Source organism: Neomonachus schauinslandi, chromosome 1 (assembly GCF_002201575.2).
Source record: "Neomonachus schauinslandi chromosome 1, ASM220157v2, whole genome shotgun sequence".
NCBI classification, from domain to species: Eukaryota; Metazoa; Chordata; class Mammalia; order Carnivora; family Phocidae; genus Neomonachus; species Neomonachus schauinslandi.
In genome coordinates this window covers 68,172,927-68,188,947 of record NC_058403.1, presented here as the reverse complement: position 1 = coordinate 68,188,947, position 16,021 = coordinate 68,172,927, and the positions used below count along the sequence as shown (strand labels likewise).

Here is a 16,021-nt window from a genome sequence, read left to right as displayed (position 1 = left end):
TGGAGGGAGAATCTCCAGAAAATGCAGGGAGTTGGGATTGGAGGGAGGGTCTCTAGGATATCCTCCAGTTGTGCTGGTTGGTGCTACTTTTCATGAGGGACTCGTCGTGGCCCCTCCCCCTTTGCTCAGAGCCTTCAATTTTGCTTTTGTGTTGCTCCGTGTTCAGTCTTGAGCCTCCGGCCAGGGACGCACTAAAGGTAGCCATCCCCGACACTTACTCTCACCTGAAGGAACTCCCTGTCCTGTTCCATTTTCTCATGGTCTGGGTTATCCATCAGCACACATGAGCTGCTTCTGCTAGCAGATTGTACCACAGTTTGGGGGGCTTGTTCCAACCCCAGCGTGCGTGCTCTTTCTCTGGGTCAGTGTCTCATTGAAACGCCATGAAAGTTGGAACCTCGCCATGGCCCGGGGAAGTGTTAGGGCCACATGTGCAGGTGTGTAGGCCCTCTGCGCGAGCCCATGCAGCTTTTTTGCCTGAAGTGGTGAAGATTCTCCTTGGCTTTCTATTTTGCAGATCCTTGTAGTCTCATGTGCATTTTTGAATCACAGGACTGTTTTAGTCCCTGAGACGACGTTTCCTCGTTCTGCCTGGTGCCTGTGAACTGTGCTTTGGGTATCGGCTGCCCTGCCAACAGCTGCTTGTTGACACAGGGGTTGGGAATGGACTGAGTTACAACTCAGAACTGTCACCAGGGAGGGATGAGAGCTTTGGTCTCTTTCGGTCCTCCAGCAGAAGCCTGTAGTGCCTGTTTTGAGCTTGTCTGCACCCCTGAGCTTGCTCGGCTAATGACGGCAGGGAAGAATCATCCTGGGGAGAGGGTAGGAGGCCCACTCCACGACTGAGGCTGTATTTCCATACCTGGTTAGGATGTCACTTTTTCTTTTTAAGTTATGGGCTCCTCTGTGCTGTAAATGTCCATTGGCAAAGAGGAAAAGAGACAAGGATTGATTCTTGGGCTCTTCTGGCCCCACTTTCTCCCTAAACCTCCATCCCTGCCCTCTGCATTCCAGCCACAATGACCTTGACAGTGACCATGACTCTGTTACTCTGATTTACATAGGGCCCTTTGCACACGCTGTTTCCTCTGTTTGCAGTACTCTTCCCCTGTATTCTTGCTTTTCTTTCTTTCTTTAACTTTTTTATTAATAAACTTTGTTTTATTTAAGAGCAGATTTAGGTTCATAGTAAAATAGAGCAGAAAAGGCAGCATTTCCATATACTTCCTGTTTCTCCTGCCCCCTACCCGTTCTAGCGCCACGCCCCCCCCCCCCACCCAGCACCCGTCACCACAGTGGTGTATTTGTTACAATCCATGAACCAGCACTGACACATCGTTATCAACCGAAGTCCATAGTTGACTTCTGGGTTCACTCTTGGTATTGTACGTTCTGTGGGTTTGGACAAATGTACAATGACATGTATCTACCATTGTGGTAGCACACAGAACTGCTTCACTGCCCTGAAAGTCTTTGCTTCACCTCTTCTTCATCCCTCTCTTCTTCCCCCCAAACCTGCTTTTCTTTGAATGTCTAATCTCTGCCTACTGATGTTTCGGACCTCCACTTGTCTGTGTATCCGAGAAGCCTGATGGAGTGTCCTGATGAGGTCAGAGCACCAGGCCCTTGGTCACATCTACTTTAGTCACCATTTTATTTGTATTTGGGCCACTCACTGAATGATGTCTGCCTCCCCTGTGAGCCAGGAAGCCTCCTGAAGGCAGGGACCCCATCTCTTTTCTCACTACCGCATTTCCCTAGCACCCTGCGCATTGCCTGGCACATAACAAGCCCTCCTTAAACATTTGGTGAGCAAACAGATGCTTTGTTCTCACAGATTCCTTTATGCTTCTAAGTTCAGCAACCTGCAGGTCCACCTGGCTCCAAGCCCCTCCGCCCTCCTGTCGGACCAGGCTGCCTGTGTCATTTACAGTGCTTCATATGCGTCATTGAAGAAAACCCGGAGTATCGTTAGTTGGCAGTACTTTCCAACTCAGCAAGTGAGTTCAGTGGCAGGTGTGGTGGGAAAAACTAAAGAAAGATGGGGAAGAAGTCCCTATCCTCGGGGGTTTGATCTGAGCTTGCAGATCCACCAGAAGGTAAGAAATAACCTATTTGTAAACATTAGCAGGAACCATATGAAGTTACTGATATTTGACGATCAATGATATCTAATACTTGACTACTAATAGTTTCTGCTAAAAAAATAGGAACTTCATGTGGTTCAGCTTCACACATTCCAAATGTTTCTCTTCTTCCATTTGGATTGGACTCTCCATAGAGTCCACATCAGACAAGATCTGTTGCATGTTGTTGGGCTTGGGCTCGAAGGGAATGTCTGAATCCTGACTCACGGGCCAAGATTTCTTTTCCCCAAGGAAAGAAATACACTTTTGCCCTCCTTAGGTTTAGCCACAGAACAGATTTATTTTATTTTTATTTTATTTATTTATTTTTTAAAAAGATTTTATTTATTTATTTGAGAGAGAGAGAGAGAGTGAGAGAGAGAGCGCAAGAGGGGGTAGGGTTAGAGGGAGAAGCAGACTCCCCGCTGAGCAGGGAGCCCGATGTGGGACTCGATCCCGGGACTCCGGGATCATGACCTGAGCCGAAGGCAGTCGCTTAACCAACTGAGCCACCCAGGTGCCCTATTTTTTATTTTTTAAAGATTTTATTTATTTATTTTGACAGAGCGAGACAGCAAGAGAGGGAACACAAGTGGCGGGGGGGGAGGAAGGGAGAAGCAGGCTTCCCGCGAGCAGGGAGCCCGATGTGGGGCTCGATCCCAGGACCCTGGGATCATGACCTGAGCCAAAGGCAGACACTTAACGACTGAGCCACCCAGGCGCCCCCACAGAACAGGTTTAAAAAAAAAATGTTCATTGCAAAGTATGGGTGGAAGCAGGAAAAACAACTAATGGGAACATGATTATTGTCATAAAGTGACAGAAATAGACTTGAATGTCAGCGTGGTTGGGGAAGCCAATCACAGAACTAACCTCCATTTTCCTGATGTGTTGTGTTTGTATTCAGACTCTGTGGTCCCCAAGCTCAGATCCGCTGTGGGGTCTGCCTGCTGCCTGGTCAGGTCAGCCCCCTTTCCATCCTTATTTCCTTCCTCAAACTTGTTCTCTCTCCTAGGGTAGGGTACCCAAAAGGGTAGTGTACAGTGTTTTATTATTACTTCTGAAAACTTGTGGAGTACTTACTGTGTGGAGGACACCATGTTAGGTGCTACGAGGATGCCCAGATGAATGAATCACAGCACCTGTCCCTATGAGCATCACTCATAGGGCTGGAAGACAGGTGCTTGTCCGACAACCTGCGGGACCAGCAGAGCACACAGCAGTGCGCCCAGAGCCGGCCCCGTAGGACCTACTGACTGAGTCACAGCATTCTTCTCCTTCAGGGTGTCCCCTTGTTCTCTCTGCCTCTTGGTCTCCCCTGCTGATGATGTTATTGATTACCATTGGTTCCCTGCTCTGTGAGAGCCAGGCTTCATGCCAAGTACTTCAAAGGGCTTATTTTACTTCATCCTTTGAATGTGGTTTTACTGTCCCCTTTTGACGAAGATACAAGCCTAGAAAGGTTGAGCAGTTTCACAAGGTTCTTCCAGCTGGAGATGACAGAGCCAGAGATGGGACTGTACCCACTCACCTGGCTCCAAGGCTGGAGTTCTTCACCTTGACGTTAGAGTGCCTGCTGACTGTTGTGTCCCACAAGAGCACAGGGTTGGGAGGCGTGTGCTTCCAAAGACAGCAAGTCCTCATCTAGGGAACTATTGCAATTTCCCACACGAGGAGGACTGAAACGGTCTGCTGTTTCTCTGGAACTAAGAGTTTCTTGTTTATCAGGAAGCAGTTATAACGTGGCTCTGTCAGCCCTCAGGACTTCTCAGGGAGACCTCTAGTGCCGTCCCACGGTCAGAGTGCTGATGGAGCCCAGCCCTTTGAGCGAGCATGCTAATCTTTGTCCTTGGCTTTACTATCTGTAAAATGGGAACTCTGCTGTCTGCCTTCTCATTCATAATCGGCGGTTCTGCTCATAGGCAGCGCTGTGGCGAGACACATTTTCAAACAGTGGGTCTTTTCCAGCAACAAGGGAGTGGGTGGCTGGAGATGGAGGCCCATGGGCTGTATTAATACCTTCATGTTGCATGAGCATTCACTTTAATTAGATTGACCTTGAGGTCCAAAAACCCACTCATTTAAAGCTAGTGTTTCCATCCTCACGGAAAATGCCCCTGGGATGGCATATTGATTCCAACCTGCCCTTGTGTGTGAACACCGCGTACTGGAGGGTGTTGTGTGTCGTCTCCGACAAGCAGGCCAGCCCACATTCGGGCAGGCTTCCATCCCTGTTTCCCTAGGCAGCCGAGTGGGACATCAGCTTTTCTCAGGTTCCCAGAAACCAGCATTTCAGGCCCTCCCAGCACTGTCCCATTGGGACATTCTTTTTTTTTTTTTAATAAAGATTTTATTTATTTACTTGAGAGAGAGAGAGAGAGCATGAGGGGGGGGGGGGGGGGGGGGGGGGGGGGAGAAGCAGGCTCCCTGCCAAGCAGGACTCGATCCCAGGACCCCAGGATCATGACGCAAGCCAAAGGCAGACACTTAACCGACTGAGCCACCAGGCACCCCCTGTTGGGGCATTCTTGAGGCTGCCCTTCTCGCTGGTCATGCCCAGCCGTGGTCCCTGTGTATAGGCAAGTCACTATGGAATGGATCTGGGGACTGGCAGGCATGTAAGAGGCAAGTCCCAGCCCTGCTTTCCTCTGTGAGGTCAGGTCAGACCACATCCCCAGAATTGCATATGCCCCGGGGGCTGTGTTTAAGACGCACGGTGAGAGAATAGAGGACGGTGAGGAAGTGGATGGTGCTGGGCTTGGAAACCACATCTTAGGAGGAGTCGGTTAAAGGTCAACCAGGAGGAGAGACACCAGGGAAAAAGCATGCCTGACGTCAGACATCACCACAGAGGTGGGAGTAGACTCCTCTGGCTGCTCCGGGGAGGCGGGGCGGGGGGGGGGGGGCGCGGTGTGCTAGGAAGCAGGTTTGAGTTCAACGTAAGGAAGAATTTTCTAACAAAGATCTCTGCTCAGCACTGGAATAGGCTGCCAGATGGGACAGTGAATGTGTGTGGGGGTTCCCTGCACACGTGGTGGGGACACCAGAGGAAAGCTCCCTGCGCTGGGCGGGAGCGAGGACAAGACCGCTTCTGGGATTCCTTCCAAATTTCAGGTGCTACATATTTTCTCTGAGTCAGTTTCTGGGCCCAGTAAGCACTAGTGCGTTTGTTCTTGGAGTAGCCCGTTCTAGCCTGTCTTCTCTTGTTCCCAGCACGAACACCCTCTAGGCTGCATTTGTATCTGGCTACCATGACCATGAACTCCACCGTGCACACTCATTCATGTGCCAAGCACAGCTTCCTTTGAGCTGGTGCCTAGAAAAGCTTTCCCTGCTCCCAACGGCTTTTCCATGGAGCCACCTTACCGTGGGGTAAAAGTCTGGATACAGTGCAAGAGATGTTGGGGGGGGGACCCAGGGACAGACCGGAGGTCGGCAGGGGAGATGGAAGCCTATTCTTTTTCTTTTTTTAAAGATTTATTTACTTATTTGAGAGAGAGAGAGGAGTTCAGAGCCCGACACAGGGCTCGATCTCACAACCCTGAGATCGCAACCTGAGTCGAAACCAGAGTCGGAGGCCTAACCAACTGTGCCACCCAGGTGCCCCTGGCAGCCTATTCTTGATCTCTTCAGTGACATTCCTCCTTTGTCACACTTTGCAGTCCCTGATTGTGACAGAGAAACCACATCCTCTGCTGCCTGGTCCCCATGCTGTCCTGGGCCAGATGTTAGAAGTAAACAAAGCAGCAAGTTTGTTTTCACTCTTGAGAGGAGCCAGTTTTTGTTTATTTTCTCCAAGTCAGGAAGGCCTGGTCTACCATCTCTGTTCCCGCTTCCCTATTTCGTGGACTACTGCCTCCTCTTCACCATCTCACAGAGCCCCAGGTCCCCCAGACTGACTCGCAGGCCTGGCCACACGGGTCCTCCCAGTAACCATCCCCGCTGTGTGCCTGGCCTCTCCCCGTTCCCGCTCCCACAGCTTGATGCAGACAACAAGCCAGTCCGTAGCCCTTAGTGCTTCCCGTATTTAGGTGTTTCAACTGAGATGTTTGTGAGGATGGAAAGCGTACTAGATAGCTGTTGGAACTGCGAGTGTTGCGATGGAAGACTTCTAACCCTGCCGGGTCGGGTTGTGGTGCCCAGCTCTGATTGTGTGTGTGTGTGTGTTCACCTGCTTGTCCTTCACTGAGTGCTGAGCATGTGCTGCCTCCAGTGCTCTTGCTTTTCTGGGGCATGGGCCCTGCACCCCTTTCTCTCTTCCCGTAGCTCCAGATCCTCGCTGCTGAGGACAAATTCCCTACTGAGTTTTCCACCCTGGGAAAATCCTCTCTGGCCCCAGCCCTGGTTCGACGGGTTGGTCCCCACAGAACTAGATAAAGGGTTTGCCTCCAGGGACCTGGATGGAATCAGAGATTCGGGCTTGGTGACGGTCCCCCTAGCCACTCACATCTATAGTCTACGGAGGGCTGCTTTCCACATAGTGTGGCTGCCTGCCCGTGTGGGTTGCCAGCCTGGAAGAGCTGGAATACACTGAGTCATGGTCACACCTCCCTGGCAGAGTGCAGGTAGGTGGCCAGGAGGAAGGTGAGCCTCGGGCTCTGCCTGCTCACCTGCAGTGTTTAGGAAGTGAAGGGAAAACTTGGGAAATCGTGTGTAGCATTGCCCAAGGGCTCTGGCTCCACACAGAAATGAGAGAATTGGGAGTTTGGGACTGGCCGGTGCTGTTGGGGGACCAGAGAAGATGAAAAAGGTAATTCCAAGGTTTCGGGAGAAGGCATGTGATAGTCCCATTGTCAGAAATGAGGAAGCCTGGAAGGGCGGTTCATCTGGGCGTAAAGATGGTGCTGCATCTTCAGATGAGCTGAATTCCAGGTGATGGCAGACACTTTTGGGTTTTGGCTCAGACCTGGGAGGAAAGGTCAGGAGAGAGGGCAAGTGCAGGGTGTGATTGCCAGTCAGCCAAGTAAATCTCCACAGTGTTGTCTTTGACCTCATCCACCTGCTGGGAGAGCCACAAGAGGGGCAGGGGTAGGACGGTGTAGTGTGCCAGACGTGCAGGGGGGCTCAGAGGGGCTCCGGGTTGGCACAGAGGCCCCAAGAGCGAGGCTTACGGTGGCCATGGGATTGGTTCTTATCTCGTCTAGCCTGTCTTCTTTAGCTTTAGAAACCCTGATGGCTGGGCGGCAGATCAGCCCAGTTAGATCAGGAGCCCTGGGCATTCGTATTGGTGAAGCTCCCTCGAGGACCCTAAAGTGCAGCCAGGGCAGAGAACCACGTGCGCACGAGGAAGGGAGACACGATGTGAAAATTGCTGTCTGGGGGTCATGTGGAGACGTCTGATGATAAGGAATTGAGGAGAGGAAATAGAGGCCATAAATCTGCCAGTCTTAGAAAAGAGGCAGAAACAAGTGAGATTGGCAGCGTAGCAGGGTCACAAGAAGAGTTATGCAAAGTGGGTCATGAGCATGTTTTTAGGCACATGGAAAGGAACCAGAAAAGAGAATGACCGATGGAATAAACTCTCCAAAGAGGGCAGGATGCAGGGGCTGCGCTTCCTTCGGGCAGGAGAAATACTTCTTTGGGGACAGAGAGATCAGAGAGGCCAGGAGGCTGCCCCTGGGACTGAAAGGCACTGCGAGCCGCTAGGAGTCGGCGGGGCGGCGAGTCCCGGTATCTGTCTCTCTCGGTGATGAAAAAGCTGAGGTCATCTCCTGAGCGAGTGCGGGAATGGGGGGTTGAAGGCTGAAACAGACGTGGTGAATTTGATGCAGATCTGAGCCACTAACCAAGAGAAGTTAAGTGAATTGCGACCTTGGCTGGATGCCAGATTTCTTGCTTCTGAGTCGGGTACATTTCCGTCCTGCCCAGCCACTGACATTTTCAATCTCGCAGCTGACCTCTATGGCATTTAATGAAACTGGCTTTTAAATATTTTGGTTTTACTCTGAGACATGGAGAAAAATGTAGCTAAATAAATAGGTCTAGGTTTTTTTTTCTCTTAAAATTTTTTTTTCTGAAAAGAGAATATAATCAATCTAAAAGTATAGAAAATGCAGATAAGCAGGAAGGAGAATAAACATCACCCGTGACCCTACAGTGCGAAGATAAGATTGTGTGCTTCTGAATTACATACTTAGGTCGCAGATTTGCAACTCCGTGGAAATACCGATGACAGTTATTGTCAGATTTTAACTGTTTACTACATACACGTACAGAGCTGGGTGTCCCTCCTCTGTGTCATCCTCTCAACAGCCCTTCTTGTCAGTATTCTGTTATCTCCTTTTTTTTTTTTTTTTTTTTTTTTTAAGATTTTATTTATTTATTTGAGACAGAGAGAATGAGAGACAGAGAGCATGAGAGGGAGGAGGGTCAGAGGGAGAAGCAGACTCCCTGCTGAGCAGGGAGCCCGATGCGGGACTCGATCCCGGGACTCCAGGATCATGACCTGAGCCGAAGGCAGTCGCTTAACCAACTGAGCCACCCAGGCGCCCCTGTTATCTCCTTTTTATAAAAGAGAAGCAGCAGGGAAGGATTGAGTAACTTGCCCGAGGTCAGAAAGACAGGTTGAGGCAGGTGTGGGGCTGACCTAGGACCGGCCAGACAAGCCCCTCACTGCTGTGCGACGCTGCCATGGAACAAGAGAATGTGTCCCAGCAGAATTCCCCTGCACGTTACTGACGTTCGTCTATTCATGTCATTTCTTGTAATTAGGAGAGACTTTATGAGCAAACCAAGTCTTCCTTAAATGAAACAGCTTTATTGAGGTATAACTGATATATAATAAACTATACATATTGAAAGTGTACAATTTAAGAAATTTTGACATGTTTACACACCACCTGGGAGACGCGCGCACACACACACACACGATCAAGATAATGAACATATCCTTCTCTCCCCAGGGAGTATTTATGCTCCTTTGTCATTTCTCCCTCCTGTGTCTCCTGCTTCTCACCCCACGTAGCCCCTAATTAGCTTTCTGTCACCTCACATGAGCTTGCATTTGCTAAAATTGTATATATACTTTTTTAGCCTGGTTTATTTCACTGGGCACAATGATTTTGAGACTTATCTGTGCTGTCGAGGGTCTCCATCCTTTCCTTTTGTTACTGAGTAGAATTCCATTGCATGGATGGACCACAGCTTGTTTATCCGTCTACCTGTGGATGGATATTTGGGTTGTTTTGGATATCTGGTCATTTTGGCCTGTTACAAATAGAGCTGCTATAAATGTTTGTGTTCAAGTGTTTGTATGGATGTTTGCCTTTATTTCTTTTATTTCTGTAGCTGGGAGTGGATTTGCTGGGTCATCTGGTGGGTGTTTAACTTTTTAAGAAACTGCCAGACTGTTTTCCAAAGTACATGTATCATTTTACATTGCTCGCGGCAGCGTGTGACTCCGCATCTCCATCAGCATTGGATGTGGTCATTCTTTTTCGTTTCAGCTATTTGGTTAGGTGTGTGGTAGAATCTCATTGTGGTTTTAATTCAAGGCCTTTTTAAACTTTTCAGTATGCAGTACTTCATAGGCCCTGTGACGATGGCGGAGGCTCCCACATCAGGCAGTGAAAGCCAAGGGAAGAAATGGAGAAATTAGTACCAGTCTCAGAGTAATAATGATAGACCCTTTTTGTAGCCCCTCTTTTATGTGCTAAGGGCTTTTTTTTTCCCCTTAAAGATTTTATTTATTTATTTGACAGAAAGAGACACAGCGAGAGAGGGAACACAAGCAGGGGGAGCGGGAGAGGGAGAAGCAGGCTTCCCGCTGAGCAGGGAGCCCAATGTGGGGCTCAATCCCAGGACCCTGGGATCATGACCTGAGCCGAAGGCAGACGCTTAATGACTGAGCCACCCAGGCTCCCCGCTAAGGGCTTTTTAATACATTACATCTAGCATCAACCTTGCAAAATAGGGTTTCCTCCATTTTACTGATGAAGAAACAAAGACTGAGAGAGGTGTCTCAGAGCAAAGCAGATTTGAACTCAGCCTCATCTGTTCAAAAGCTCACGTACTCTGGCTCCCACACCATACTCCATCTTGTAGCTCTTCTTTCTTTAAAAAAGCAGTCCGCTTTCCCACTATTGCTCTCTGCCCCAAACATGGCATACAGAACTTAAGCCTTCAAAATAATCCAGGCGGACAGTAGGAAAATTATTTCTAATGTAAATCCTCTGTGGAGTCACTGCTTATGAAATCTGAGCCCAAAAGCCTGGGTGAATGAATAAGCATGTCCTGACTCATTCTCTGCAGCCCAACCTCTGGGCCAAGTTTGTTAACATCACTTACATAACAAGAGTCCAATTCAGAGAAAACAGAATTATTATTATTATGCTGCGCCATTCTTCGTTTGTAGAGCTATTTCTGTTTCAGATGCAACCTTTCAATTTAACAAACATTTATCTTGGACCCAGCAGTCATTAGTTGAGAGACTACTAAGTATTTTTTTTTTTTTAAGATTTTTATTTATTTATTTGACAGAGAGAGAGAGACAGCGAGAGAGGGAACACAAGCAGGGGGAGTGGGAGAGGGAGAAGCAGGCTTCCTGCTGAGCAGGGAGCCCGATGCGGGGCTCGATCCCAGAACCCTGGGATCATGACCTGAGCTGAAGGCAGCCGCTCAACCGACTGAGCCACCCAGGCGCCTCGACTACTAAGTATTTTAATGAATTCTTTCATTTCTCTCTCTCTCTCTCTCTCACACATACCGCACACACACCCTTATGTCATCCTCTCTCCCTAGATCATTGGCTAGTTCAGCTTTGTGAGTAAGAAACAGATCACCTGACTCTGGCTTTCCTGGTCCTTTTCTGGCTTTCCTGGCCTTACTCTTTCAGTGACCTTGGGCTACTTACTTAATGTCTCTGAACACCAGTGTCCCCATCTACATGATGGCGGTATATTCCCCACATTACAAGGGTTGTGGTAAAGATGAAATGGAATAGTAGAGGTGATCAGTAAATGTTAAGTAGTATTATTCCTGTTTTTACTAACAAGAAAAAAGCTTTTGAGGCGTTAAATAATTTGGTCAAAGCTGCATGGGTAATTAGGGGTGGCAACAAAATGGAAATGCCTATCTGGGGGCACCCAGGTTCCACATTGTTCTGTGTCCTTGTTGCCAGCCTCCTTTAGGTTCCTACAAGCCCCCCGGGAAGCTGGCGTGGAAGAGAAGACGGAAATAGTTGAACAACAGACCCGCGTTCAAAACCCAGTCTTGTGAAAGTAGTACTTGCTTCTGAAAGACAGTTGGGGGCACAATGGAAAAAAGAAAAAGATATTTCCTGTCATCTCGCCCCCAACCACATTATGGTGTACGTTTTTGGAATTGCTCTTACTCTGTTTTTCCTCAGAAGTCATGCTCGTTTCTCACGTGGTTTGTAATCACACCGCCATTATAGTATCGTATACTTTGTTTTCCACTTAATACACACGTTTACACATAATTTCATACTTTTAATGAACATCATTTCTAATGGCCAGAGAGGAGCTATCTCTGTTTACTTAACCATTCCTGAATCAGGGTATTCACGTTTTTCCGTGTGTGTCACTGCTGGTGAAAATACTGTGTGCATACTTCAGAAAGCTTCTTGCAGATAGAGTCCCTTGAAGTCAAATCATTGAGTCAAAAGATGTATACTTCTTGTTTTGTTTTAAGTCACATTATTGGGGGATAAGTTACGCAGAGCAAAAGTCACCCATTTAGGCTAACGTCTTCCAGCCATGCCCACAGTGAAGATAGAGATTATTTCCCTCCCCCAGAAATGGCCCCTCCCTTTACTCTCAGCCTTTGGCAACTACCAATTTGTTTCTGTCCCTATGTTTTGTCTTTTCCCGAGTATCATATGAATGGAGTTAGACTGTACATTGCCTTTCGAGTCAGGCGTTTTTCACTTAACGTAATGCTTTGGAGATTGGTCCAAGTTACATGTGTATTAGTAGTTGGTTCCTTTTTGTGCAGAACAGTATTCCATTGTATAGATGTACAACATTGTGTCTCTGTTCACCACTTGATGCACATTGTTTCTACTTTTTGATGATTATGAATAGCTTCTATAAATATTTACGTAGATGGGCACCTGGCTGGCTCTTTCCAACTCTTGATCTTGGGGTTGTGAGTTCAAGCCCCATGTTGGATGTAGAGATTCCTTAAAAATAAAATCTCAAAAAATATATATCTACATAGAAATCTTCATGTGAGCATAAGTTTTCATATCCTTTGTGTGAATACCAAAGAGGGGGATTGCTGGGTTGATGGTAAGTGTATGTATAACTTTATAAAAATCTGCCAAGCTGTTTCCAAAGTTGCTGGAACATTTGTATTTTCACTAACAATTATGAGAGTTCCAATTACACCACATCCTTGCCAGCACTTGGTATTATCAGGGGTAGTGTGTTTGTGATTGGAATAGCCATCTAATGGCATTCTTATTGTGGTTTTAATGTGCAGTTCTAATGATGTTGAGGACCCTTTCTTGTGCTTATTTTCATCCCTCTCTCTTCTTTGGTGAAATGTCTGTCCAAGTCTCTATCTTTTTAATTCATTTGTCTGTTTTCTTACTGACCTATGAGAGTGCTTTATGTGTTCTGCATACAAGTTCTTTATCAGTTTTTATTTCTTTGCAAATGTTTTCTCCCAGTCCATGCCTTGTCATTTCATTTTCTTAATGTTGTCTTTCAAAGAGCAGATGTTTTTAATTTTGATGAAGTCCAGTTCATCTGTGAATCATCTAAGAAATCTCTGCCTATATGAAGGTCACAAAGGTTTTCTCCTGTTCCTTCAGAAGCTTTATTAGTCTTAGGTCTAGTTAATTTTTTAATCTCTTTAGTAAGAGGTATGGGTTGAGCTTCATTTTTTTCCATATGGATGTCTAATTGTTCCAGTACCTTCTGTTGAATTGACCATGTATGTGTGGGTCTATTTATCTCTGTCATGCTCCACCATCTATGTTTATTGGTTGTCTCCATTACTGTTGCTTTATAATAAGCCTTGACCTTAGATAATGAGTCCTTCAACTTGTTGTTTTTAGAAAATTATTTGACTAATCTCCATTATTTGCCTTTCCATATGAATTTTAGATTAAACTTACTATTTTTTCAAAAAGCCCTTCTTGGCTTTTGATTGGGATTGTGTCAAGTTTATAGATCTATCTGGGAAGAAATGACATCTCAGTAACATTAATACTTCTGACGCATGGAAACTAACTCTCTGTACATTTTTTTAGGTCTCTGATTTTCTTTAAGTTTCTTAATACACACTGTCAAATTAAAGGTTGTTCTCCTTTCCTGTCAGGGTGTTTAGCACACTGTTGTGTCCTTGTGGATAGCAGATCCACATTTTTCCTGCAAAAAGTGCTGTTGGTTTACATTCCTCCCCCCCACTTTTTTTTTTTTAGAGAGGGAGGAGGGGGGCAGAGGGAGAGTGAGAATCTTAAGCAGGGTCCACGCCCAGCACAGAGCCCAACACAGGGCTCTATGTCACAACCCCGAGATCATGACCTGAGCTCAAACCAAGAGTCAGATGTTTAACTGACTGAGCCACCCAGGCACCCCTACACTCTCTTGATTATGCTCTGTCTCCTAAGCATCCTGCCCTCCCACACTCCATGGCTTATAATATACTGCTTTATTTATTTCACAGTTTTAAACTTTTTTTTTAAAGATTTTATTTATTTGAGAGCGAGAGAGCACGAGCAGGGGAGGGGACAGAGGGAGAGGGAGAAACAGGCTCCCCGCTGAGCAGGGAGCCTGACATGGGGCTCAGTCCCAGGACCCTGGGATCATGACCTGAGCTGAAAGCAGATGCTTAACCGACTGAACCATCCATACGCCCTGCACAGTTTTAAACTCTTTATCGAAGTCTAGTGTATGTGCAGAAAACAACATAAGAGTGCATCTCCGTAAATTTTCACAAGGTGGAAATACCAGGTCAATAAACAGAACATCACCAGCAACCCAGAAGCCTCCATGTGAGCTTTGTCAGTTATTAACTTCCTCTAGTTGTGCCTCTAAGGGGAACTATTGTCTTGACTTCTAACACCACAAATTAGTTTTGTCATGGCTTAGATTTCATTGCTGTCAGAGACCTTCTAGGTTTCTTATTCTAGGTCCCCAAAATGTGCTTGGCCTCCTCTTTGTGCCTTTGCTAGTGCCAAGAACACCCACCCCACTCTTTTGCCTTCTCCTTCATTTCTTCTTCGAGCTTCCTTGAAGAGTCCTCCCTATCTTTCCAGCTCAGCTTAAGTTTCACATACTCTGGGAGGGCTTTCCCTTCTTTTCCCCTCCCGTTTCCATTGACATTGTATGTACCTTCATTAGCATCCTCCTCATGAGGTGTTGGGAGTTGTGTTTCCATTTGCCTGTAAGCTCTTTGGGATCTGGAATAAGCTGTTTCGTGGACCCAGTGCCTTCCATAGGGCCTGGCACACAGTAGAGATCAGCAATTATATGTTGGATGAATGTTGAGTATCGAGGAGACTGATTCCCCAAAAGGTTAAGTTCCTTCTCACAGGAGGCATCCTGCTGTCAGTCCTCATTGGCTTCTCTTCAAACCCTTTTTCTCCCTCTCATTAGTCTGCATTTTTGTGATTTATTTTTTTATTTCCATGCTGCTTTTGGAGCAAGTGAGAAAATATTACAGTTCTTTAAGGCTGTTAAATTCATCAGTATGGTGATAAGAAAGACGCTGTTGCCTTCAACCCCTCATCTGTCTGAAGAACGACAACTCTTGTAAAGTCTGTGAATCCAGTCTCCGGCTTTCACGTCAAGTATGCATGTGTAGATAACTCTCGACGTGTTTAATAGTTCATGTATTCACTGTGCTACCAACATATTCGGGGACGCCCTTTCACTATGTGTAAGAAAGTGGCCATGTCTCAGTTTCTGTTGCTCTGGATCAGGGTCCAGCTGCTAATAATAACGACTGGGAGTGTTTTTGTGTAGCATCGGGGCCACAGTGGCTCAATATGAGAAACAGAGTCTTTCCCTCGCAATACAGACCATGTTTAGCTGTGCCTCTGACTGGAGTGGATGTATGAAGCTGGGAAGGGAGAACAGAGCAATCTGATCGACCTTAAACACTGAAGTAGCTCAGTTAATGGCTGAAGTGGTTTACACCTACCAGACTAGATGGCAGATTTTTACCAGATCCTCCAAAGACAGATCCATTAATCACTGGAACACTCCATTCTGAGCGATTTGTGTCTCACTGGGGGACTGAAGTGTTCCCTTACTGGTCATCTTAGATAAGGGCAGCCAGCCCGAGTACATTGTGGGGGGTTGGGTTGAGGTGGGTTAAAGGCTTTTGTGGTGAAGGAATAATACATGCAGCTAGAAGGGGTAGCCCTCAGGTATAACTGAAAGGAGCAGGGAAGCATATGACAGTCAGGAGGGAGGTTGCAGCCACTTAGGCCAGTATAGGCCTAGCTGTGGAGATTTGTCTCTGTGCACTTAGGCTTCCTCAGTCCAGGCTGTGTCTCTTCTGAGCTCTGTGGAATCCTTCCTGAGTGGTTTCTACGAGTGCTCCCCAGCTATGCACGTAGGGGAATGCCTCTGATTCAGACCGTGACCCGGGGAGATGGGCCAGTTCCCTGTCCAATGTCCTGGGGTAGGCTTGGGCAGCAGTCAGAAATGCTTGGCACCCATCAAACTTCTGTCCTCAGGAGAAGATCGGCTGGCGAAAGGATGCACTGCATTTGCTAGTGTTCACTACGGACGACGTGCCCCACATTGCGCTGGATGGAAAACTGGGGGGCCTGGTACAGCCACATGATGGCCAATGCCACCTGAACGAGGCCAATGAGTACACTGTGTCCAATCAGATGGTGAGAGCCTGGGACCCCCGCCAAGCTCCCATGATCCTGCCTGTGTTCCAAGTGTTCACCTGGCCTTCTACTCGTGGAC

The 16,021-nt window shown here is 47.2% G+C and overlaps 1 protein-coding gene across 2 annotated transcripts in view; it reads left to right on the top strand.

Moving 5' to 3' along the window:
* The window catches only part of ITGB5 (integrin subunit beta 5), a 115,027-nt gene that overhangs the window by 46,939 nt on the left and 52,067 nt on the right, over positions 1-16,021 (top strand). For both annotated transcript variants that reach the window (XM_021692611.2, XM_021692612.2), the window contains one exon: positions 15,781-15,942. In XM_021692611.2, coding sequence (XP_021548286.1) covers positions 15,781-15,942 — 162 coding nt within the window. The remainder of the gene's footprint in view (positions 1-15,780; positions 15,943-16,021) is intronic.